Source organism: Vigna unguiculata, chromosome 6 (genome assembly GCF_004118075.2).
Source record: "Vigna unguiculata cultivar IT97K-499-35 chromosome 6, ASM411807v1, whole genome shotgun sequence".
Classification (NCBI taxonomy): Eukaryota; Viridiplantae; Streptophyta; class Magnoliopsida; order Fabales; family Fabaceae; genus Vigna; species Vigna unguiculata.
Genome location: NC_040284.1, coordinates 26937373 through 26961641, shown reverse-complemented (window position 1 = coordinate 26961641; position 24269 = coordinate 26937373). Strand labels below are relative to the sequence as shown.

At 29.5% G+C, this 24269-nt stretch overlaps 1 protein-coding gene across 1 annotated transcript; it reads left to right on the top strand.

Annotated features, from left to right (window-relative positions):
- Positions 1-3321: 3321 nt before the first annotated feature.
- LOC114187942 (vesicle-associated membrane protein 721-like) lies at positions 3322-11095 on the top strand. Its single transcript, XM_028076377.1, has 5 exons — positions 3322-3784; positions 5824-5965; positions 6053-6173; positions 10258-10320; positions 10681-11095. The coding sequence occupies exons 1-5, from the start codon at positions 3595-3597 to the stop codon at positions 10828-10830; spliced, it is 666 nt and encodes a 221-aa protein (XP_027932178.1). The 5' UTR covers positions 3322-3594; the 3' UTR covers positions 10831-11095.
- Positions 11096-24269: the final 13174 nt, after the last annotated feature.

The following is a 24269-nucleotide window of genomic DNA, read 5'->3' as shown; positions in this document are numbered from 1 at the left end:
TAAAACATGAACTGAGTTTTATTATTAAGTAAAAAAATGTTTAAAAGAGTGTACATATTTATTTAATTTCAGTAAAAAAAAAAAAAAAACTTATTTGAAATTACATAAGTAATTCGTGACATTTTTTAACTTACTAGTTAAGTTTAAAACCAATGATTAACATAATGGATTTTTTTTTAAAATAAATTTTATCTTGTTCTCATAAGTAATTTTAATCTTTCAAAAGATTGAAATAAATTATATTTAAAATACATATAACTTATTCTTTTAATAAATTTTTAAATAATTTGTTTCAATAAAGTAATTAAAATATTATAGATTTCAAAACTATTTTAATAAAGCAATTTAATTTATCTTTCATGTTAAACTTACATTTTAAAAATATTTGGATGGCCAGGTTATATCCAGTTTTGAGTTTAAGTTCATTTGAAACTATTCATATTGACTTTTAACTTAAGTTAACTTGTCTTTACTTTCGACTTGTGATGACTCATCTTGATCTTTAGCCTGAACCGACACGTCTAAACCTTCAATCCGAGCACACTTGTATCAATCTCCAGCCATGGTCAACACATATTAACCTTAAGCCTAAACTAATTGGTCTTGACCTTCAACCCGCCTAACTAATTTCAACCTTCGGTCTGACTGATTTGTATCGACCTTCGACCCATGCCAACTTTTTTCAACCTTTGGCATAGGCTAACTCAACTCGGTTTTCAATCCGGATTAACTCAGATATACCTTCACCCCAGGTTGACTTGTCTCAACCTCCGACCCGTATCAACTCATTTCGACATTTGCCCCATACTAAAACGACTTGACCTTTGGTATAGACCGACTTGTCTCGACCTCTAGTTTGGGCTGACTAATCTCGTTCTTCGACTTAAGTCTACCCGACTTGACCTTCGACTTGTGCAAAATCGTCTTAATTTTTTGCTCGATTGCCTCATTTTGACCTTAGACTCAAACCAAATTGTCTTGACTTTCAATCTCAATTGACTTAAACTTACTTGTCTCGACATTCGGCCTATCTAAATTAGTTCGACCTTCAGGGTAGGTTGATTAATTTTAACCTTGGCCTAGGGCGAACTAGTTTGATTTTCGCCGTGGTTGAATCTACTTGACCTTCAAGTCAATTTTACTAAATTTTCGCCATGTGCTAAATCACCTTAACATTTGTCCTGTATCAAATTGGTTTGACCTTTTTCTTACGATGACTTGACTCAACTTTAAGTTTAACCTATTCATTTTAATCTTTATCCAATCAACTCATCTCAACCCTTCTTAGTGAAATAAAAATAAAAATAAAAGGAATATATATATATATATATATATATATATTTGTATTTTATAAGATATTTAAAACTATTCATTTGAAATATATTCCAATTTTTTTATTATTTTTCAATTAATATCAAATTATTTTAACTAAACAAATTATTTTAACATAAATTTATTTAAATCAAATTATCTTATCCAAACATAATATTAATATTTAATTAGTCTGTTTTTACTATATGGATGCATTATTTTATCAGAATACTCAATCTTTGATGTGAAGTTTTCAAGAGACTAAAAATATGATTGTCCCAAAAAAGATATCATGAAACATGGAGTACAATTTTGTTGGAATTTTTAGGACTTTTGAAAATATGAGAGATATATGTGATATGTTATACGGAAAAACATGTTTTAATATTTTATTGATATACCCTATACATAGAGCAAAATATAACAAATATCAAATATAAAATATTTAGAATATCTCACTCCTGATATAAAATAATAACTAATTTTTAAAACTGAAACAAATGTCTAAAACTGAAATATTTTCTAAAAACTAATTTAAATAAAAAAAGATATTAAGTAATATTCTCGATAAATTCTTATAAAATTTTATATAAATTATGTTGTCCAAAGTATTTTTATGAATTTTTGTTGAGAAGGATTTCTGTAAACTTATTTAAAATCCAAAAGCTGTTAACTTACTAATCTATGCTATAGATTAACATTAATATTTTTCAGCAAAAATTATTTAATTATTAATCAATTAATTTAGTTTGGTCACGTTATTAGCTATGTTAATCAGTGAAATGAAATATTCATGTTGATGGATATTTGTATAACTTGTACACTTTAAATATTCAATTGGGTGACCTAACTTTACCGTCTTTTCATTTTCAAAGATGCTTATCTGAAATTTATAGACTTTAGATAAGGTCAATGACACCTTTCATCGTTTCATCTCAATGATTAAAAGACTATTTAAATTATGGTAGTTTTGATGAGTTTCAAAGTGGTATTAGGTTGAAATTTATATAATTTTAAAGATTAATTCGTGTTAATATAAAATCATAATATAATAACTAATATTTTACAATATCTAATATTATATTTAGGCTGATTCTGTTTTTTTTTTTGGAATATATTTAATCAAACATTTTAATTTTTTATTGTTTGTAATAGCTTTGTAGATGTTTATTCCAAAAGCACATCCACTTATTCATTTGTAATAATAAAAATCCAGAAATTCATTTATAATAAAAAAAATCCAGAAAGTAATAATAATATTATTAAAATAACTACAAATAATTAATTTTACGTTATTGCAACTTTCATTTGTTTTCATAATTATTGTTTATTTTCAAGTGATATATATTGTCAACTCTTGTTTATTTTAAGAAATATTGTAATTTGAGTATATTGATGTTGTATTTAAAGTTTTACCCATTATATTAATCATGTATTTTAATATTAACAAACACAATCAGAAAGTATAGTTTTTTATATAGAAGAACAAACAATTCATAAAATATTTAATCAGAAATACCTAAATTTATTATAATTTAATATAACAATAAAATATATAATAACAATAATATGTCAAGTAATTACTAATAAACAATATTAATAAAATAATTTCATATGACACTAGTAATAAATTAATAATAATATTAAATAAAAAATAACAATGTGTTATACTATTTCATATGACACTAGTATTTGATTATTATTTTCTTTAGCCTCTTTAATTTTAAAATTCCATATAATTCAATAATTCAGTATTACACTTTCGAATGCATTTATTTCTCATTCTGTGTTATACTCATCAAATGTCACCACCTCGATTAATAATTAAATGTCAGGGTGATCGCATGTAATGAATTAGAATTGAGAAAATATAATGAAAATAATATGAAAAAGAAAGTAAAATAATAATGATACTATTTGATAAAATACCAAATGAAAGCAAGTTAACCATTGGAGAATAGAAAAAGTTACAACATAGAGTTCTGATATGTGTTGCAATAACCGGTTCACAGAAAGTTAAAACCTCCCTATGACCATTCTCTCCCTCTTTTTTTCTCACCGCTTTGGTAAACTCTCTTTCTCTGTTCTCCTTTGCCTCTTCCTTTCTCTCTCTGGACAAATCCCAAACAAAGCGTGTGTGTTTGTGTGAGAGAAGAATTTCGATTTGGATGTTAGACTGAGCAAAAGCGTGACAAAATCACCACCGCGGAACTGTTCTCAGATCTCTCACTTGCGGCAACGAACTCCAAAACCCTACCGAACACTCAATTTAGATTCTCATCCATGGGGCAGAAGTCTCTGATCTACGCGTTCGTGTCTCGTGGAACGGTGATTCTCGCGGAGTACACTGAATTCAGCGGAAACTTCAACTCCATCGCCTTCCAGTGTCTTCAGAAGCTTCCTGCCACTAACAACAAGTTCACCTACAACTGCGACGCTCACACCTTCAATTACCTCGTCGACAATGGCTACAGTATGTTATTTTTCTGTGTTTTTGTTTCCTTTCAGTTTTTGTGATGATGTTCTTCGTGATTGTTGCCTGTGCTGAATGTTATTCTAGATCGTTTGGTGAAACTGGTTTGTGTTGATGCGTGTGCGTAAAAATTGGGAACAGGCCGAGAGACACGCGGATTATATTCATTAGGTGCTGCTTTAGGAATGTGTTTTGTAGTTATTAGGGGAATGAAATGGTTATTCAGCTTAGATGTTTTTCCTGTGTGAATAACGGTTGTGGTGGTCTCAAATATAGTTGAATTAGGGAGTGCTTTGGTTTTGCAGATGTCGGGCCTAGAATTGTGAATATTTGTGGATTTTCTGTTTTTGTTTTTGGAGGATTACTGTGGGAAATCACTCATTTTCATCAGTAGTGTGTTGAGTTCGAAATCCCTCCGGCCAAAACTCTTTTCTGTTATCACTCACATTCTTATCTGTTTTTACACAATCTTTTTGACGCAATGGTAGTTGACATAGTTGCAGCCAACCGATCCAAATTCTGCACGCCATTCCTCTGTTGTGCTTGTTATCTGTAACACGATCACGATCCAGTTTCCACGCTGGTATTTGCCATTCCTCCGTTGTGCTTGTTATCTGTAACACGATCCAGTGTCCACGCTGGTATTTTTTCCTCACGGTCTCACGCAAGTGTTGTCTACAGTCTTCCGTTTTTCTGCTGTGGCGTCGCAAAACCCTTTTTTTTTATTTATTTTTTTGAGTTTACTTCAAGTTATGTAATTTCATTCCTAGGATTACATTCCTTTGGGCCAACATGCCTGCTTATTTTTAAATAAACGTGTTTGGTTGATAACTAAAGTTCGTGGGACTATTTTTTTTTTTTATATTCCTTGGAATGATTAAAATGTGTTTGGTTCATATTATATTTTCTTGGGAATGTATGTTAAAATTATAAAATTTCCCCTGATGCTAATTTATTAATATAATGCATAAACATAAAAATAAGATAAATATCATTAAAGGTTTTATAACAATATTTGTCATAATATTTGTCTTTATAAATTGTTATAGTTTGGTGTAAATTATCATTAAGGGTTTTTATAACAATTAACTCTTGAATTTTGTTCTCCATTGCATATTAAAAGAGTTTATATCGGCATTCAGAAGCCAACCAAGATACAGGAAACACATCTTCTAGTTATAATTTATAATAATAATACCTGGGTATATAATGTATTATATTTTTGGTATAATATTAAAACGGATTTGGATACTCTCTTACTTTATGTTATTGAGAGGTCTTGTTTAAGAAACACTAACCATTTACTATGTTTAATTTTCACTTAATCCACTGTTGAAATAAAAACCAATTTATGAAAGAAGATTGGGTAGCATGCGTGCCTTGTTTAGTGAGTTTGTTAGTTTTTATTTCAACGGTATATATTAAGTAGTAACCATAATAAATGGTTAAAATTTATTAAATAGGACCGCTCCCATTAACAATAATCAGGGGAGTATCCAAATTCTTTAAAATGCATACAAAATGGTTTAATATATTGTTAAGTAACACATGATGTGACAAGCTGACGTAGTTCCATAAGTCTAGGGATACTCAACACATGAAGCAGTGAAAACAATCCCACTTTAAAAAAGTAGATTTGTAATTCCATTCTTCAGGTAATTATTTTGTAAGAAGTGTTTTCTACTTCTGTCTTATAGAATCCTAAGGATTATTCGAAATTAAAAATAACAATATAATTATTGAATTGTTCTCAAGACTATAATTTATCTTAAATTTTTGTTTCAAGCATCTGCATATGTGAAGTAAAATTATTTAATTTTTATAAAAGATTCAGAATGGCTGTCATCCAATTATCCATTATCTTACTATTGTCTTTGGAGGTTCTGGCCACAAATCTCTGTTATCTAAGATTGATAATCATGCTGTGTTTCTGTTTTTTGGGATTTCTTTTTGTAGTTTTATTAGCTGATATTGCTTTGCATAGATGAAGCTTAAAAAGTTTGGTAGTTCTGAAATGTCATACTTTTGGAATTTTGTAGCATATTCTATTGTTGCTGATGAATCAATTGGAAGGCAAGTGCCCATGGCTTTTTTAGAGCGTGTCAAAGATGATTTTGTGTCAAAATATGGTGGAGGAAGGGCCGCCACAGCTCCTGCGAACAGCCTTAACAAGGAATTTGGGTATTATGTTTCTGTTCTAAGCTTTTAAAGTATATGGCAGTGGATTTATATTGTTGTTTTAGCTAATGTGTTAAAGTTTCTGCCCAGGCCAAAGTTGAAGGAACATATGCAGTACTGTGTTGATCATCCCGAAGAGGTCAACAAACTTGCGAAGGTGAAAGCTCAGGTTTCTGAAGTTAAAGGTGTCATGATGGAGAATATTGAAAAGGTACACATGAACTACTTAATTGCACTAATTTAAGATGGTAGTAAACTGAAGAGATCGGTGGGTACAAAAATAATTTTTTCCAATCAATAAAAATTACGGTGAATGTTTAAATTCCTAGAATAAATAAGACAACAACATTGAGTGGATCTCTGCAAAACTGAACACGAGAGTATTTTGTATGAAGTTCATGGATTGTGCTTGTGAAGCATTGATATTTGTTCGGATCAAGCTTAGGCAAATTGGATACTGATCTGACATAATTGTATGTAGAAATTGTCTTTATTACATTTGGGATCTGAAAGTGATTATCAAATCTTCTTCTCCCTTAAACAGTAATTTTTTGTATATGTGACATACAACTAGAAAGAAACTGAGGTTGTTTATTGTAATCTTCAAGTAGCTAGGTTTCATAATTGGCAAAAAGAGGCCAAGGCAGGGTAGTTCGAACATTAATCGGAAACCAATAAGTTCTCCATTTTCATTTTTATGTTGAAACCCTTTCCCATGTTTTCTGTCTGCTGTCTAGCTTTTATAATCTGTAATGGTTTTAATAGGCTGAGCCCTGCTACAATAAAATAAGGTTTACAAGAAAGCATTTATAAAACTGAGTGCTGTCTTGCAAGAAGACTGATATAAGGCTGTGTTTTGATAGAGAATAAAAGTGGTAGATGACGTTAGGATAAAAGAAAATGCAATCTTGTCTAATTGTTGGATTGTGTAAAAGGCTTATGGTCAAGTGAGTTCCGGTTCTTCATTTAGAAGAAAAAAGTTGGTTGCTATTGAGCTGTGGGGAGTTAGGTAAGGGACCTTTCCACCTACTTGTCTCCTCAGTAGTAAGCCATAAGTTTTTAACAGCTGTTGATACTTGACAGGAATCAAGGGTATTAGAGTAGGTTGAGAGAAGATAATGTTGTCTTTCAATTTGCTAATGGTCACCACTGACCAGTCTTTGTTAGAGGAGCAGTTTTACTTTGAATGTTCAGTCTGTCCATCAGATCTTTGAGGTCAGCTAGAAGTAATGAGGCTAATTTAATTATTTTAAAGACCAAAAATTGGGAAAGGAAAATGATAGAAAGTGCGAGAAAACTATGAGAAAATAAGGCGAGAACTCATATATTTATGTGAAACATGTAACTACTGAGTAGTCCTGTATAGAACCTAATTAGGCAGATAACCTTGCTCTAACTTATTGTATTCCAATGCAGACTGTAGCAGAACATGACAGTAGACATATCTATAGTAGCTGTAAAAAACTATCGGAAAATTAGTTACTTATTTACGACAATGGTGCAGTTTTGGTTTTATTATATGTAAATGGGTACTTTTGGAAAAATTACAAGAATGCGTAAGTTGTGAAGGGATGACTTTAAAAAATTTAAAAATTTATTCACAATTAAATTTGAAAATTAAATCATCTCAAATACAAATCACAAATATACATTAAATATATTTTTAAAATGTAATCAGAAATTAAAAAAAAAAGAGAGAGAAATAGCCCCAGGGGCATGATTTCAACGAAAAAATCTTAACGTCTATGTTTGCACGAATTCAACCCAAACAACAAAAGAAATGTAAACACACTGAAAATCTTTTTAAGCACGTCTTCAGTTTTGACAAAAAAAAACTTTCAAGCTAAAGTTGTGAGCACAACTTCATAAAAAAATCTCGTGACTTCTATTTTAAAGTAATCTTTTTAAGCACGCCTTCAGCTTTGACCAAAAAAAAAAAATTTCAAGCCAAAGTTGTGCTTCCAAGCACAACTTAGTAATAAAAAAAATCTCGTGACTTCTTTTTTAAAGTCGTCCCTTGCCTCCCTACTTACCCATTCTTGTAATTTTTTTTTTCCAAGTACCCATTTGCATAAAATCAAACCAAAACTGCACCATTTTCATAAATAAGCTAAAATTAGTTAAAAGATGTACGGAGCATTGAGATAGATACATACAGTGCCTTATGCATTAGCAGGCTAAATTACTTAATAGCAGGTGTTATAGTGATACCTATTTCTCTGATAATCCATAGTTAATACTGTAGCGACATGTCATGGCACCTAGTGCAGCAGTAGTTCCGTCGTATCATGTTTTTGCACTGTGTGTAGTGGCAGGGGTCGTGCCTTCATGGTCACCCCTCTAAGCTGGACTGAAAAGCCTATTTTGTGCAAACATATGGTTATTCTAGCTCCATTCTGTGGACTTTCTCAATCTTTTTTGCATTTAATGATTTTGAAGCTAGAAATCCTGGTTCATTCAAAGAAAATTAGGCTTTCTACCTGTTTTTTAAATTCTGGCAAATACCTTTCAATTGTCAGGCAGCCAAATCTGGGCGTTTCTCTCATTTTTTTTTCAGTCAATTCTAGCCACCCAGTACTTCTCTGTTCAGTTCCTTGTGGTATGTGTCTCTGCTCTGTTCATTGTGTTACTTGACACAAATCTTAACCTGTTTGACAAAAGTAGCTCTAGTTGTCTGATTTCTTTGTTCTATGTTACTCGATTACTTGTCCGGCATTTATTGCTCACCATTAGCCTTGGCCTAAATGAAGTATTTTGATGACACTTTTTAATTTCAATTCTAATTATTTCTAGGCTTGGACAATGTTGTCCAGTCCAGCTCCCTGTTGCATTTATCCATGTCTTAATTTATTTGTTTTCCTATTATAATATAAATTTTATGCATTGTATTCATTGCCTTTTGTGTATATTTCCATCCTGTTTACTGCGGCCATACTTTAGGTTTTGAAGTTTTTTTTTTCTAATGAGTTTTGAGCATTATTGTGCTTATTTGCATTGTATTAAGACTATTTGCTATATTTTGAGTATGGCCAGCTTTTAAATGGCTGCTCTGCACTGCTCTATGGATTGACAACTATGATTTGAATTTTGATGCTCATATTTTGCTTCTCTCGTTATCGAATTGTATTGTGGTCCCTTACTTGTGTGTTTCTTTGAAATTGCAATCGTAAGCCTATTTCATTTTGGGATCAGGTGGTTCGCAATATTTGAATTCTTTGACAATCGGAAGGGTTCTTTCCTTCTATTCCTGGGGCAGTTGGATTAATTTTAAGTTTTTTTTTTTTCTCATACCCCATTATTACCTTTTGCTATTATATTGTGATGTAAGTGACTTTAAGGTCTGATCCTGGTGGTTAGAAAAGAAATACCGCTATTTGGGGGTTTACTGAAAACCTAAAAATACGGCGTGTGTGAAGTACTAGTAAAATAGTTTTGGGTACCCATATTATGCGATGCATAAATTCAAACAAATTTTAACTATTGCAACCGCAGAAGTAAGATTATCACAACTAAGATGCAATAAAAGCATTTGAAATTTCAAAGAAAGCCAAGATAAATTTACCTTATATACGCTAAAGCTAACGTACTCCAGTTCCAAAGCGCTCCTTCCCAAATGTATAGGGGGAGGTGTCATTGTACGCAGCTTTCCTCTTGTATTCTCTGACTTCATCATCATAAATTCACTGGTCGCAGTTGCTTGTTCATTTCATGTTCCTTGTTGTATCTTCTCTTTGAATCTTAGCAGAAGCTTTCTGCAGAAATGTATATATTAAAATGGGTTTGACATACATGAGCGGTCATCTTTTCTATTTATTTTACTAATATAAGCCATTTTATTTCTGATGTTTATATCTTAACTATTTAATATTCTCTCTTTTTTTGTTGTTTAGCGGGATGCCGGCCTATCTCATTTTTTTGTATGTCTTTTTTATTTATTTTAATAATGGATACCACTTTATTTCTGATGTTTCTATATAACCATTTTAATGTTCTCTCTTTTTCCGTTGTTTAACCGGCAAATTTCGATGCCGGCCTATCTCATTTTTGTTTGATATGCTTGTGCACTGTGATTTTCAAAATTATATCTTTCCTAGGACTACTGCACCTTGTCAACCTGTGTTTAAAATGTTCGTTATTATCAACCTATGCCAAGACAACATTATTGCAGTTGTACTTATTGATAGAAGAAAATTGACTTTCCAATTTTTGTCTGGCCTTTTAATATAATTGGATCAATAAGACTGATATATAAGGGCATTTGATCAAATTATACTGACATTTATAATTTAATGTAGGTTCTGGACAGGGGTGAAAAAATAGAGCTTCTTGTGGATAAGACAGAGAACCTTCATAACCAGGTTAGTGTGTACTGTGTTTATGAAGTATGTATGTGAAAGGAGATTTATTTCTTTTTGTGGAGTAATCATCTCTTAAAGCGAATGCTAACTGTAGCATATTTCTAAATATTGAAAGGAGATTCCTCAGTTTTGGTGTCTTCATTGTTTCAGACTATCTAGTTACTTCCACTTTTATTTTTTAAAAAATGATTTGTATATATTCCACTTTCCGTTCTCTTCTCTCTCTCCACATGCCAAAAAATCAAAGAAAAGTCTCGAACCCTGATTTCTATATGCTTTCATTTTTTGTTTGGCTCTGATATGGATGTGGTTGTACAAATTTATGTTCTACCATTTTGAAGAAAAATATATTTTTTTCAGGCACAGGATTTCAGGACTTCTGGAACCAGAATCCGTCGAAAAATGTGGCTACAAAACATGAAGATAAAGCTAATTGTCCTGGGAATTTTGATAGCACTGATCCTTATAATAGTCCTATCTGTGTGTCATGGGTTCAATTGTGGGAAATAGGCACCATTCTCCGATGCCCTTTATCATGTTATTTCAAGCTTGAGATTATATGAGGAAAGATCCTAATGATGGCATGAGTTTGTATGTAATATAGTTATAGATATAGATAAAGGTCATATGTTGGTCGCTTTGTTCTACTTATAAATGCTTTGATCTACTTATAAATTGGGTTGTCGATTTGAAGTTCAGTTTCCATTTTATTCGGTCATCAATCATGTAAATGTGTTATTCGATCTTATTCTTTCTAATGATTCCATTTACACCATTTTGCATTATCGACCTTTTTATCTATTGAACCTGTGGCCTTCCAAGGTTACTATTTCCTTAGAAGTACACTTTTTAGCGAGAGTCTCGGATGGTAGTACCAAAGAAAATTGCTGACAGCAGAAATATATAAATTTTTTTCAGCATATACTAGTTTTATTTCATTGAAGACTTAAAACAGTTTTCACTTCTTCAAATGTCATGTTTTACTTTGACTCATGGTAGATTATTTTTGTTCTGGTGTTAGTCTCTGACATGGTAATTATGATGAGTCATCTATATATAAGCTTATATGTTTGTGACTTCTGGAAAAGTGCTAGTCGTGTAATCTCTTTGGTGCCGGAAATCTTCTTTACGCTAACAACGTTTAACACGTTAATAACATTTTTTAAACCACCGTTGTTTCTCTATTCATTCCAACTTTAACGTTGTGTTCGTATGCGCAGATTTTGTAAATATGCAGATTTGTGACGATGAAATTTTCACTTTTCTCATGTTCGCATAACAAGATTTGAACAGATTTAGAGATGTTCGCATAACAAGATTTGAACAGATTTAGAGCGATGTATTTGTGATTAAATAGTCAAATTTCATCCCTTCACAAACGAAAAGAATTGTAACGATTTCTACTAAATTTACTTTTATGACCTTATTAACATTCAATTACCATTGTGAAGAGTGCTCTCTCCTTGATAATTTTTTTTTCAATTTGTATGATAATAGTATTCTCAACTATATATATATATATATATATATATATATATATATATATATATATATATATATATATATATATATATATATATATATATATATATATATATATATAATAATAATAATAATAATAATAATAATAATAATAATAATAATTAATAATATTTATATATAATAATACTTATTACTAATATTTTTTATATAATAATTAAAATATTTTTATAAATATTATGATTAATATATTAATATATAAATTAATAATATACATATATAATAATTAATAATAATTAAAATATTGTTAAAAATATAATTATGTACATATAATTAATTTTATTATTCTTAATATATGTATATAATAATTAAAATATTAATAAATTTTAATATTTTTAACTGATTTATTAATTATTTTATTTTATTTTTATCATTAAAGGTATTTTGGTAAATTTCTAATTCTATCTATTTTTACAATTTATTTTATCTATCACATCAATTAAATCTTTCACTAACTTTCATAAGACTTATATCCAAATCTACACACTTTACTAAATTCACTCAAAAAAATACAAAAATCCATCCACCTAAATCTACACAAATTTATCTCTACACTCTCTCCCAAATCCATTTTTATAAATGAACACAGTCTAAGAGAAGTCTTGGTCGGTGGTTCACAAGCCGTGGGAGGGGGTTGGGTTTCTCACAGGACATTTCTCGAAAACGCCTAATTGACAGCTTTCAATTAAAACTGCGTTTCAGTTTTTTTTTTTTTTTAGTGATAACTTAATTTTTAACTGTTTTACTTTTTCATCATACTTGCTAAGTTTTTTAATGTTTTAAATATTATAAAATGAAAAAAAGGAGTAAACAATTATATTTTCTGTAATCTTTAAATTTAAAAATCCTTAATAAGCAGTTTTATTGAAGAAGAACTATTAATGATGTTTAAGGAATTTCATGAAGAAGTTCCTAGTGGTGATGTTTGTGGTACTACTATTAGTGTATGCTTTGATATGAGAGAATGACCAGTGGGAAATATCCTGAACTCTAATAACCATTCACACTCATAGAGTAGAATGAGTTATGTGGTGAGAATGGCAGGAGGTCCTAGCCTTTAGACTTGTTCTTCGGTCATAGGCTTGAACAGGACTAACTCTGTGTGTGTGATTGGGTGATGACCCCTGGCTAGACTTTGTAGATTTTAGCAACCCTCACAGGTGCACACCTCTTATGTATCCTACATCAAAGGCATGTATCCGGATAATTAAGTTTAATGTCAACTGTTTGTGTGATTATAGACATAAATGTGTTTTCTAGTATATTTATAGTTTTTTGGCATGATATAAATATATCTATGAATATTTCTTTTATAAATTAGCTTACCTTGTTGTGTGTTTTGTACCTTCTTGTGTTGTTTGTCTCTTATGTTGTGATGATCACCTATTGGGTAGGAGCAGATGAAATTGCAGGTTTAGAGAGACACCTCTGAAGGACGAGGAGTTATCCGTTAGAGTTGTAGAAGGTATTGAAGAGTTTTAGTAAGTGATTAGTTTCTTATAGAGTTTGTTAGTTTAAGTTTAGGTGTATAGATGATATATTATTTTTATAATCCTATTTATTGTAAGACTGTATTAATATACTTTGTACATCAAATTATCTGTTTTGAATATTATAATAAAGGGTCTTATTTCATTAGTATTAAGCTGCGAGATGTTACGGTAAATGCCGAAGAAGTTTTCATGTAATTATCTATATAACTTAATCATATATAAGAAATATCTATATATTTTAATAATGTTTCTACTATCTGATCGTTCTACCTGTCATTATTGTCATGTATAACTTAGCTGAAACATATTTAAACTGTTGGAAGACAACAGAAAAAAAAAGTCTTTAGCATTGGATACACACTGCAAATGTCATAGTATATAATGTTGTAAGTGTGAAAAACAAGTGACCTTCCTTAGCGCAATTGGTCAAAGAGAATAGTCTGTCATAATAGCAAAGTTTTAGGGAAAAAATGTTATGAAACTTCTCACCATCAAACCATCTTCCTTTTTTTCTGCTGTGTGGTCTCACAACATTACTTTCTTCATCATTACAAACAACACTTTGAAAGAATTTTCATTTTAACAATTAAACTTAATTACTATGCTGGTGTTGGCCACTAGTTTTAAACAGATCGTATTCGATTAATATGAAATTGAACAAACTTTGGCTCCTGATAGAACAAAAATACACAAATTTGGGCAAAGTTTTATGATTAAATCAATAGTCTTCAGAAGAAAATTGGTAAAGTAAAATACACTTTACAAGCATATTATTGTTACATGTTGCTTCAGGGGTCAAATAGCCAAACTTTCAAACTCGTGCAATGTGTGTTGAAAAGTTCTATTTCTTTACAATTCAACAAAATTCTTAATGGCCCAAGTCTTTTATCTTAGTCAATAGGGCCCAAACAATTCAAACTTTTTTTTTTGTTATAATTTCTTTCAAACATGTGTGCTTCGTTAATAGTTCACACGTGTTATCACAAAAGACACCAAATGCTATATTCTAGTAGAAATTTGATCAGAAAACATGCATGCATACGTTGAAGATGATTTTAATATCTTCTCTCTGTTATTAAATAATTCACCTTAGAAGTCAAACTATGTACGTCAGTCAAAAATTTCTTATACTACTTTCAATGAAGGACAATTCTTCATCCAACAACTATGACCATTGTTATTTATGTGCAACAACACACATTAGAAGAAGAAAAATAAGCCCCAAAACCGTTTTGAATTTGACATTGTGACTTACGAGGCTTCACTTTTAACACGTTCTTGCAATCAATCCTTCACACCAGTTTTTCAAAAACAGGAAGAAGCCTTGAAATGCTTAACTTTCATTTTTAACAATAAATTCAATTCATGGTTATCAAATATAACTTTTTTTCATATCCATGTGTAAACTATTATTTATGTACTTGAATGAAAACCTCAAATAGATATGAGAAAGTCAAGATATTGAGTTCATCATGCAGGCTGCTTCACAGGGTCAAGTCATGTGGAGAAGAAAAAAAAAACGGAAAAGAGTTAGACATTTGAGAGAAGTTAGCCTGACATATTAGACTAAATTATACAACTTAGATATATTAAGAAGTGTATATTACAGTAACATATTTATAAAATGAGGTTTGAGTCTTTCGAGAAAAGATTATCGGAGAGATACAACACTAATGAGATATGAACTCAACTCACATATAAGGGATTGACACCACTCTCAATCCAAAACCTTAAGATGATAAGTTTATGAGTATTCATCCTTATATTACTCTCAACCCACTCTCGAAAGATCCAACAATAATTAATTACTTACATTATAAATTTATCTTATTTCTAGTCTATGTGAAATCTTACACACATATTTCATGCATGACATTAGATATTAACAGGTGGTTAGATAGCGATCAAATAGCAGGTGACATTATAGATCCAACAAACAACAAATCTCATTAAGATAAAGTGACATGATAGATCCGACAAACAACAAATTTCATTAAAATAAACTTCGAACGACTTTGATACCATTTTAAGAGGTAGACTTAAAATTCAACTTAAATTTTAAAAAACTAATTTGTAAAATGAGATTTGTATCTGTTTATATACTATAAATTCGTCTTATATCGAATCAAATTAGATTTTTTTAACCAGTTATAATAATAAACATATGATTACACATGAGAAAAATTAAAAAAAGAAGGAACATTCAGCCAACACACTTGGTGGAATTTGATATATGAGGAGGTAGATTAGATGAGGATAATGAGTTTATTAATTGTCACTATCTCCCCCATTCAACGTTTCACCTAAAAATGGTTTTTAATCCAAATGTATAACTTGATTCCTTGCTTCTAAGTTAGAGTGACCCTGATGTGGATGAGAACCACAATAATAAATAAAAGCATAAAAAACACAAGTTGTGAGAAGGGTGAAGCACATGAAATGGTCTAAATCAGCTTTAAATAAATGGGTGTAGTTATTGAAAATGACATGATTCAGCATATCATAAATGTCCTACCCCAAAACCGTTTTCATCTTTTCATTGTTTTCCTGAAAAAGACACCTCCATTAGTGTGTCTTTCTTTCCTTGCACATATGCTTCATTTTCAAGCTCACACACAAACAAGCCAAAACTAAAATAGTCCTTAATTATGGATCAAAGAAAAGTAAGTATTTGGGGTGGCTAAAGCTTTTTTTTTTTTTTGTAGGACCATATCTTATTGCAAATATCAAATTACTCTGTCCTTTTCTTCTCATCATCAATACACTGTCTTTTTCTTTTAATAACTATCTTTCCCATCATTATCTTATGAGACTTCAAATTAAAGCAATTAAGGAAAATGGATAATTACCTTTCTTCTGCTTTAGTACAACCATATCATACCATTACACCATGTTATTTGGCATCACCACACACTTTATAATTAATATCCTTTTTTCTTTCCAAATCAAACCACACATAGTTACTACTCAAACAAATACTTTACGTAACCACCACCATTCTTGGCTAATGCTTAATTTTATAGCATTGTTTGGGAGTGTTTTTTTTAGGAATCCAGGTATGAGTCTAAGTCCCACATTAGTTAGAATGAGAAAGTAGAACACTATATAAGGATAAAGATCCATAAACTTATTGACTTAAGGTTTTAAGTTGAGAGTGATGTCAATGTTTTATTTGGTTGGACTCAGATCTCATTAGTATTGTATCTTCCGAGTGAAAGCCTAACATGTTTGTTAAAAATGAAAATAAAATTTTAAATATCTTTTTTTTGTTAAATGATAAATCTTGATTTGATTAGTATATATATACTTTACATTTTTTAGAATTTAAAAAAAATATTTTTTTCCCTTACAAATTAAGGAAAGTTTTGATTTTTTTTATAGACCCTTTTAATCTTAAACTAGCATTTGCATTCCTTTGAATTGCCACCCTCTTATAAATTAATATATATAACTATAATGTGAGAGAAGGCATGCATTAGCATGTGATGATGTAGGTTACCTTCAGGTCAACTTTCCAGAAAATTTTAAATATTTTTCTTGTCTTCTTAATCAAAAATAAAATTTCATTTTGCCAAAAAAAAAATATAAAAGAAATTTCAAGGTTTGTTTTTCTTCCATTTGGTTTCTTTATATATTGTTGTAATAAACTTCTAAAGCATGCTTGCGTGCCATTTGGGTTGTTGCCCTAAACACAATATATATAACTGAGTATATACAATGAATTAGAATATAAAAAAAAAAATGGATCATGTTTTGTTTTTCCTTTTTTTTTTCTTTCAATGGTTTAGCCCTTATGAAAGAGACCTACAATAGTTGAAATTGCGTCACCTCTTACAAAAATCATGGTGGTGCATTTTTCATGGGTTTCCACTTGTGCTTGAAAAGAAAAGAAAAAATAAAAATATTGAATTGAATCACATCATGAACATGGTGAATAAAGCCAAAGAAGTACTCTTACATGAGTTGATAAATTGATTTAAAAGTGTGAGAGGAAACAAAAAAACCATCATCCATCTATTACACTGGTCCACACCCTATCCCTTAAGGGCTCCAATCTTTCATTTTTTTATATATTTTTATTCATAACTTTCATTAAAGTACGTGACTCGTGACAACACTATCTATCAATTATTTTGATATTTTATTTATAATATATAACAAAGTTTTGTTTTTGTTTCTTTTATAATACGTACAAATTGGTGGCTGTCGTGGTGAAGCAGCAGCCTCCAAAAGAGAAATTGGGAGAAAGTGATGCAAACCATTTTCTCTCTCATTTTTTGCTATAACTTTTTCTGATATTGTCTGTCTTCCCAAACCTAATAATGCTTCTTTTTCAATCTGCTCTTCTGTCAATGGACATTACCATATTTATTGCTCTTCAGAAGTTACGTATCAGATCATTTTTACCACTGTTTTTCCTCTCAATTTTTCATTATTTCATAAATGTTTTTAATCAAAGAAGACTTTCGATGTAAAGATCATATTACACTTATTTACTCATCTGAATTGATTTTAATCATTAATTCTGATACCACTTACATTCGTATAAATCAGTCTTAATCATTAACTCTAATATCACTTGTTAAATTTATAAAGGAGAAATTTCACTAGAAAGATACAATACCAATAAGACCTGAGTCCAATTACATAAGACATTGACATCACTTTCAACTCAAAATTTTAAGATAATATATTTATGAGTCTTTATTATAATGATTTACTTTCTTATTTTTAACCAACGTGACACATAGACTCACAATTAAATTCTTAACAAAATATGTTAATAACATGCTATGTTTCACTGCCAGTAATTTTTTTTTTTTGGAAAACACGAAGGAGACATTCTGGAGGTGTTTTTTTGGGTCTGCACATGTGGTCCAAGGCTCATGCTAACTGCACATAATTATCTTTTTTCACCATCTATCATTATTCTACACGACATTTCATGTTTACAAGTACACAATTATACCTTATTTATATATGCTTCTTTTACATTCACTGCTTTATTAAATATGCAAAGTTTTTCTGTAAATGTTTATTCGTTTCTCTTCTTCTCATCAAAACTCATTTCAGGTGTCTGTCATGTTTCAAATTACAGATAATAATCGTACATGGAATTCTTTACAAACTTAGTATTATATATATGGTTAACCCAAAATACTATAAAGTAAAACAAATTAAACCTTGGTAGTTCAGAAAAATGGATAATTATTGAGAAAGATTATGAAAGAGTGAAAGGAATGTATATATGATGATTGTGAAAAGTGTAATGATTGTTGTTGATACTAAGTTGGAATTGATTTGTTGGCATAGAGTTAAGGTGTGGTATATCTCCAAGAAGTTTCTGGGAAAAAGAGGTTTTCATCATCAATGCATAGAAAAAAAAATCCTAAGAAATGAAATCATGTTTAAAAAGAAGGACAACAATGATGGATTAGTCGACCACCATTCCAAATAATTGATGCATAGAAAACTATACAATTTCTCACATATCTTAAGTCTGTAACTGTATATTGCAATTCAAATTATTTTGTGCACCCCACACCATTGTTGCTAGCTGCCATCTCTTGTTCATTTTAGGAGAAGAAAGGACTCTCATCACATGGGGCTTGTGGACACATTAAACCAATTCATCAACATCTTCAAACACACTCACTGTATATATTTATATATAAGAAAAATGTTCTTTGATATTATTTGATGATCATTTGACAATTTATATATATATATTTATAAAATAGTTTTAATAAAAGTTAATTTTTATATTTTTAGATGAAAAAAGAAGTGAATAATAATGGGAGACCGTGTCAAATGATAGTAATATAAATAAGATAATAATGAGAGACAGTGTCAAACAATAATAAAAATAAATATGATGTGAAAATACCAGTTTTCTTTTATATATATATATATATATATATATATATATATATATATATATATATATATATATATATATATATATATATATATATATATATATTATATACAAGTCATTTATATCAAGAAACTAGGCATTTTGTTCTTTTGCTTTTCTTTTTTGGACTTTAGCTTTGTCCTTCATTATTAATAATGACTCGTGGATAGTGTCCACAACAATAAAACCCACAACATTCAATTGTCCTCAATTTTTTTTCCTGTACAAAGTGTCCTTCTTAGATAAGTGTTCTTAAGGATACACTCAATTAAATATACAATAATATTTTTTTTCGTTAATAATTGGACATATAATAACTTTGGCTACATTTAGTGTATATATATACATAGTTAGACTAAACTTATGTTTTGACCTCAAAATGTAAAAATAATTGAAAATTGAAGTCTAAGTTTAAGTCTCATGTTTAATATAAATAAAAAAATTTAAACATTTTAAGAATTTGAATTAAAAATGATGTGAGTTGAGTTTATATTTTATTGACGTTAAATTACATAATAAATGTGATCCCATGAGGATGATTATAGTAGTAATCCAAGTTAGTGATTGTAAGAAGCTAAGAATTATATTAATGTTATCTAGAATTGAAAAGTCTTCTTTACTACATCTTAAAGATTCGTAACACAAGTACACTTGTGTGTTTTATATGAACAATTATTAGATCACATGTTCCTTTATTAACACCTATATATCGAAAAAGGCCAAGCATGGTATGAGAACAATTAATTAATGGGATCTCATCATATTTCCGAGGCAACAGAATACAATACCTAACAAATCATTAAATTATATATATTGTCTTTTTTTTTTCTTTTTTCTATGAGATGCGTTTCTTGATTTTCTTATTCATCTGAACTTGTTTTGTCATTTTGTGTGAAAACAACACCCTATCGTGAACAATATATAATTAATTGCGATGAAGTTAACTTAGGCAAGTTGGGTCATAGGAATTGAAAGCAAAAGGGACATAAAACAGCAAAGATTTGCAATGATAAATAGTCTTAACTTTTGATTAAAGTAACAACCATGTTGGTTAAGGTAGCATCAATAATAAATAACTTTATCAATTAATTAATTAATCACTTCATCTTTATCAGATATTACAAATTTTCTATTAGGTCGATAATCATTCAATTAATTAATCAAAAGTTCAAAATCTAAAGGGTTATTATGGGACCCTATGCTCTCCTTTTACTTTTGTGCTACAAAAAAGCATAGAAACTTTATCCATTAATTATGTTTAATTTATGATTTAGCTATACCCACTTCAATTTTGCAACAAATAAAGTGGTCCAAGCTACTCTTTTTTTTTTTTTGTTCAGTCCATGCTAGATCACAAGATCCAATGTAGATCCCTGGAATAGCAGGGTGTTAATTAATTACTATAGTAAATGTTTTATGTCATTTTATTTTTTTATTGGGGTTTGCTTTTTCCCACTTCAAATTTTAATGCTGGTGACCCGAATCTGTCAAGATCACATGGTGAGTAAAATATTTAATTAGGGTTAAGAGTATTAAAAAGATAAATACAGATCAATGTCCTAAGAATACTAGATGAAAGAAATTAAAAAATATTTTTTTTCATTGAAAGTGTCTTTATTAATTCACTTCTTTAATTTAAACTTTTTTAACTAATATTTAAATGAATTCCAACATCAAATTCATTAGTATTATTAGAGTTTCATATTGATGCATATAATAGTTTTATTACAAGTTTATAAATTACTTTCAACTTAGTTTTTTAAATTATATAACACTATTGTTTATTGAAATATTTTTAAAATCTTTAAAAGAAAATGTTGGTATAAAATTGTTAGGTTAATCATCACATTTAATATTGTTATTTTGATTCGAAATTCTATCATGATTTTTCCTTTAAAAGAAAATTCGCTTTTGTAACTTTGTTTTCTTTTCATAAAACAATGTCAATGTTCGAATATCAATTTTACCGAAATAATATTGTTAGGATTAATAATCGCAAATGAGATTTGTTTTTTGAAATTCAGAATTCTTAAAAAACTTCTTAAAAAGTTAAAACATGTAATTAAATTATTATGGATCTAGAATTTAAAATAAGATGAGACTATTAGGTATAATCGAATAGTGATTAAATTTTGTATGCCAATATTTTATTGTATTAAAATAAATTTGTAAAACTCGAAAGAAAATCACATGTGTAAAAGAAAAAATTATTATCTGATCCGGAATCCTTTAATTACGATAATTTCGTATTTTATAAATCGAACATATAATTACACATGTCAAGTATGTACAAAATAATCGAAACAACTACTATTATAACCATGTAATAATAGTTTCTCCACATGAAAAAAAGTTAACAAAAAGAGAGTCAAAGAAGTGAAGTCCACATGAAAATTCCATTCATCTTTTCAACATATCACAGTGACACTTCTTTTCTCATACGCGCTTCACACACCATCTTCAAACTTGGTTGCCATGTAAATGCAACCTCGGTTTCAAGAACACCGAAAAAGTAACAACTCACCAAATCTCATTACAAATTCTTCACATTGTTTCTAGAAATTCGTGTTGCTGGAAACTTCAGGGAAAAAGTTACAAATGTTGTTTTCTCATCATGAAATTGACACAGAGAAAAAAAAAACATTATATTAATTTGGACACACTTGACATTTGATGTCACATCTACATTAATGTTTCCAAGCCCACACAATAAGAAGCAACTGCAACCAAACTTTGTCTGCAATTAGGTCTTGGAGCTGTCATTAACAAAGGACAACATTACTTGAGCTACCAAAATTAAAGCCTCTCACCCCATCTACACAAAAATCATTTCAATTTTCTATATCCCACATATCAAAATTTAATAATTCTTATTCGAATTTGCCTTGGGGGAATCAATTCAGCAACGTATAGCATAAACCAGATAGCAGAATAAAAAAACATTGGTGGGTGCTATCAGAAAGGGTCATTTATCTGTAGTATTGTAACATATACTTTATGTATTCGTGTGCTCTTTTTCTGAAGTACAAGAACTTTTACGCTTTCTTTTTCTATTAAACAACCCCATCGAGATTCTTTCATTGTTCATCACATATAGTGCATAGTATTTGTTTACTTCCAAGGTGGTAAGAGGTTAATGTAAGTGTAGTTTTGAAAGGATCTATGAAACATTATGTTTGATGATGGAAGAAAGCAATAAAAGAGGACATGGGAATCCATCTGTCTACATTTATGTTCTCTCTTCTTCTTCTTCTTCTTCCTTTTGTTGTTGGGCACTTTTTTTTTAATTTTTTTTATCCTCAACACACCTTTTTATTCATTGTGCGTGCTTGTGGGGGAATTTAAGAATTGGAAATGTTAGATGGGTTGGGACAAGGTGGGTGAGTGTTCCTTTTTATTCAACCCATATTATGTATTTGATATTGGAGATTATTCAATTGCAATATTACAAAAGCAATCAATTTTGCAGGCAGAACATGATATGTAGGTTCCATGTTAGTTGAAACTTGAAACTATGATGATGTCAATCCATTCATGGGATGGGAGATGAAAAGGACAACACTAATAAATAACGTTTCCTTCCAATCAAATATCTTCCTTCAAAATCTAACCCTAACCCTAACCTCTATCTACAACATTTGTAATTGGACTATAATAGTTAAAAATGGTTTTTAATTTCGATTACTTTATAGATTTTACACTCCTTCAGATTTTAATACCAAATGTTAAATTCCAACCACAAATATTTTTGGTTCCTAAAATGATAAAAACGATAATAAAGTGGAAAAAATGGCAAGACGAAGAAGATGGATATGTATGTAAATATGAAAACATTGGTAACACTCGTGATTTTGAAGACAAAAACGACTTTAGAGGTTGAGGTTGAATGGAGTTGGTAGATGAAAAAAACTGAAATTATTAAAAATGAGAAATAAAATCAGATTAGCTTTTTAATATTAACAAAAAAATGTCAAAATTTTTTTTCCAAAAAAATATAAAATGACATGATATATATACCCGTTATTTTAAAAGTTAAAAAAAATTAAAAAAAAATTAAAAACACACAACAATTAATTAATCCTCTTGGATATGAATTAAGTTTCATTTTGATAAAATAATGGAAACCCCTTTATATATACCATCTTTTGAAATGTAACGCAAGATTTGCAATGATGAAAAACGAAAATTTGTCAAAGAAAAACAGGAAGCATGAAGTTGCTTTGATGGTGATAAGTAAGTTCATCAGAATTTGTCGCCTAAAACTTTGCCATTATGATATATTTTTCTCTTTGACCAATTGAGCAAATGAAGGTGACTTCCTTTGACAATTATATTAGACAATCACATCTTAGCTGAAAAAATAGATAATGCAAAGACATGTGCAATCACGTAGGGTTTTGCATATTTTAGAAATTTTCCTCATCATATATATTTAGACGAATACTTTGAAATCTCAATGCACAATTCAAACATTGATTACTTAGACACGACGATACGATATTCGGATAAACACATGTTAGTTGTTTGAAAATCCAAAATTTCTAAATTCCCGAGCTTACAACGACTCTAAAATATTATTTCAAACTGTCTAATCATATAAATTCACTTTAGTTTCGCACTGGTTTTAATTAAAATAATTTTTTCATATAGTATTATTGTTTTAATTTTTGCGGGTAAGGAAATAAATATACATTTATTTTTTTAAAAAATTATATAGGACAAGAATTTGTTGTTGTATTTTGTTGTCTTTTTTATTCCAGACATACGAGTAGAATTTTCAACATCAACCATGTTGAAATGAAGACTTTATCGCATACAAGTTGGTTAAATTCTAAATTTTTGAAACTTTATGTATACGTTCAAATATGAATTTGTTGGTTTTTGTTTGCATTATACCAATATTTGTGTCACTTTCGTAGTGGTCCCTTATCTGGAACGTACGTTTTAGGTTAAGTTGCTTTAAATATGAAAACCCATGAGTGATGAAGTTAACTTCCTCC

Excerpts from the sequence above, each read along its gene's own strand:
- LOC114187942 (XM_028076377.1), top strand. The coding sequence starts at position 3,595 with ATGGGGCAGAAGTCTCTGATCTACGCGTTCGTGTCTCGTGGAACGGTG. Across the intron at positions 3,785-5,823 it reads CCTCGTCGACAATGGCTACA|CATATTCTATTGTTGCTGAT; the intron begins GTATGTTATTTT and ends GGAATTTTGTAG. Across the intron at positions 5,966-6,052 it reads AGCCTTAACAAGGAATTTGG|GCCAAAGTTGAAGGAACATA; the intron begins GTATTATGTTTC and ends GTTTCTGCCCAG.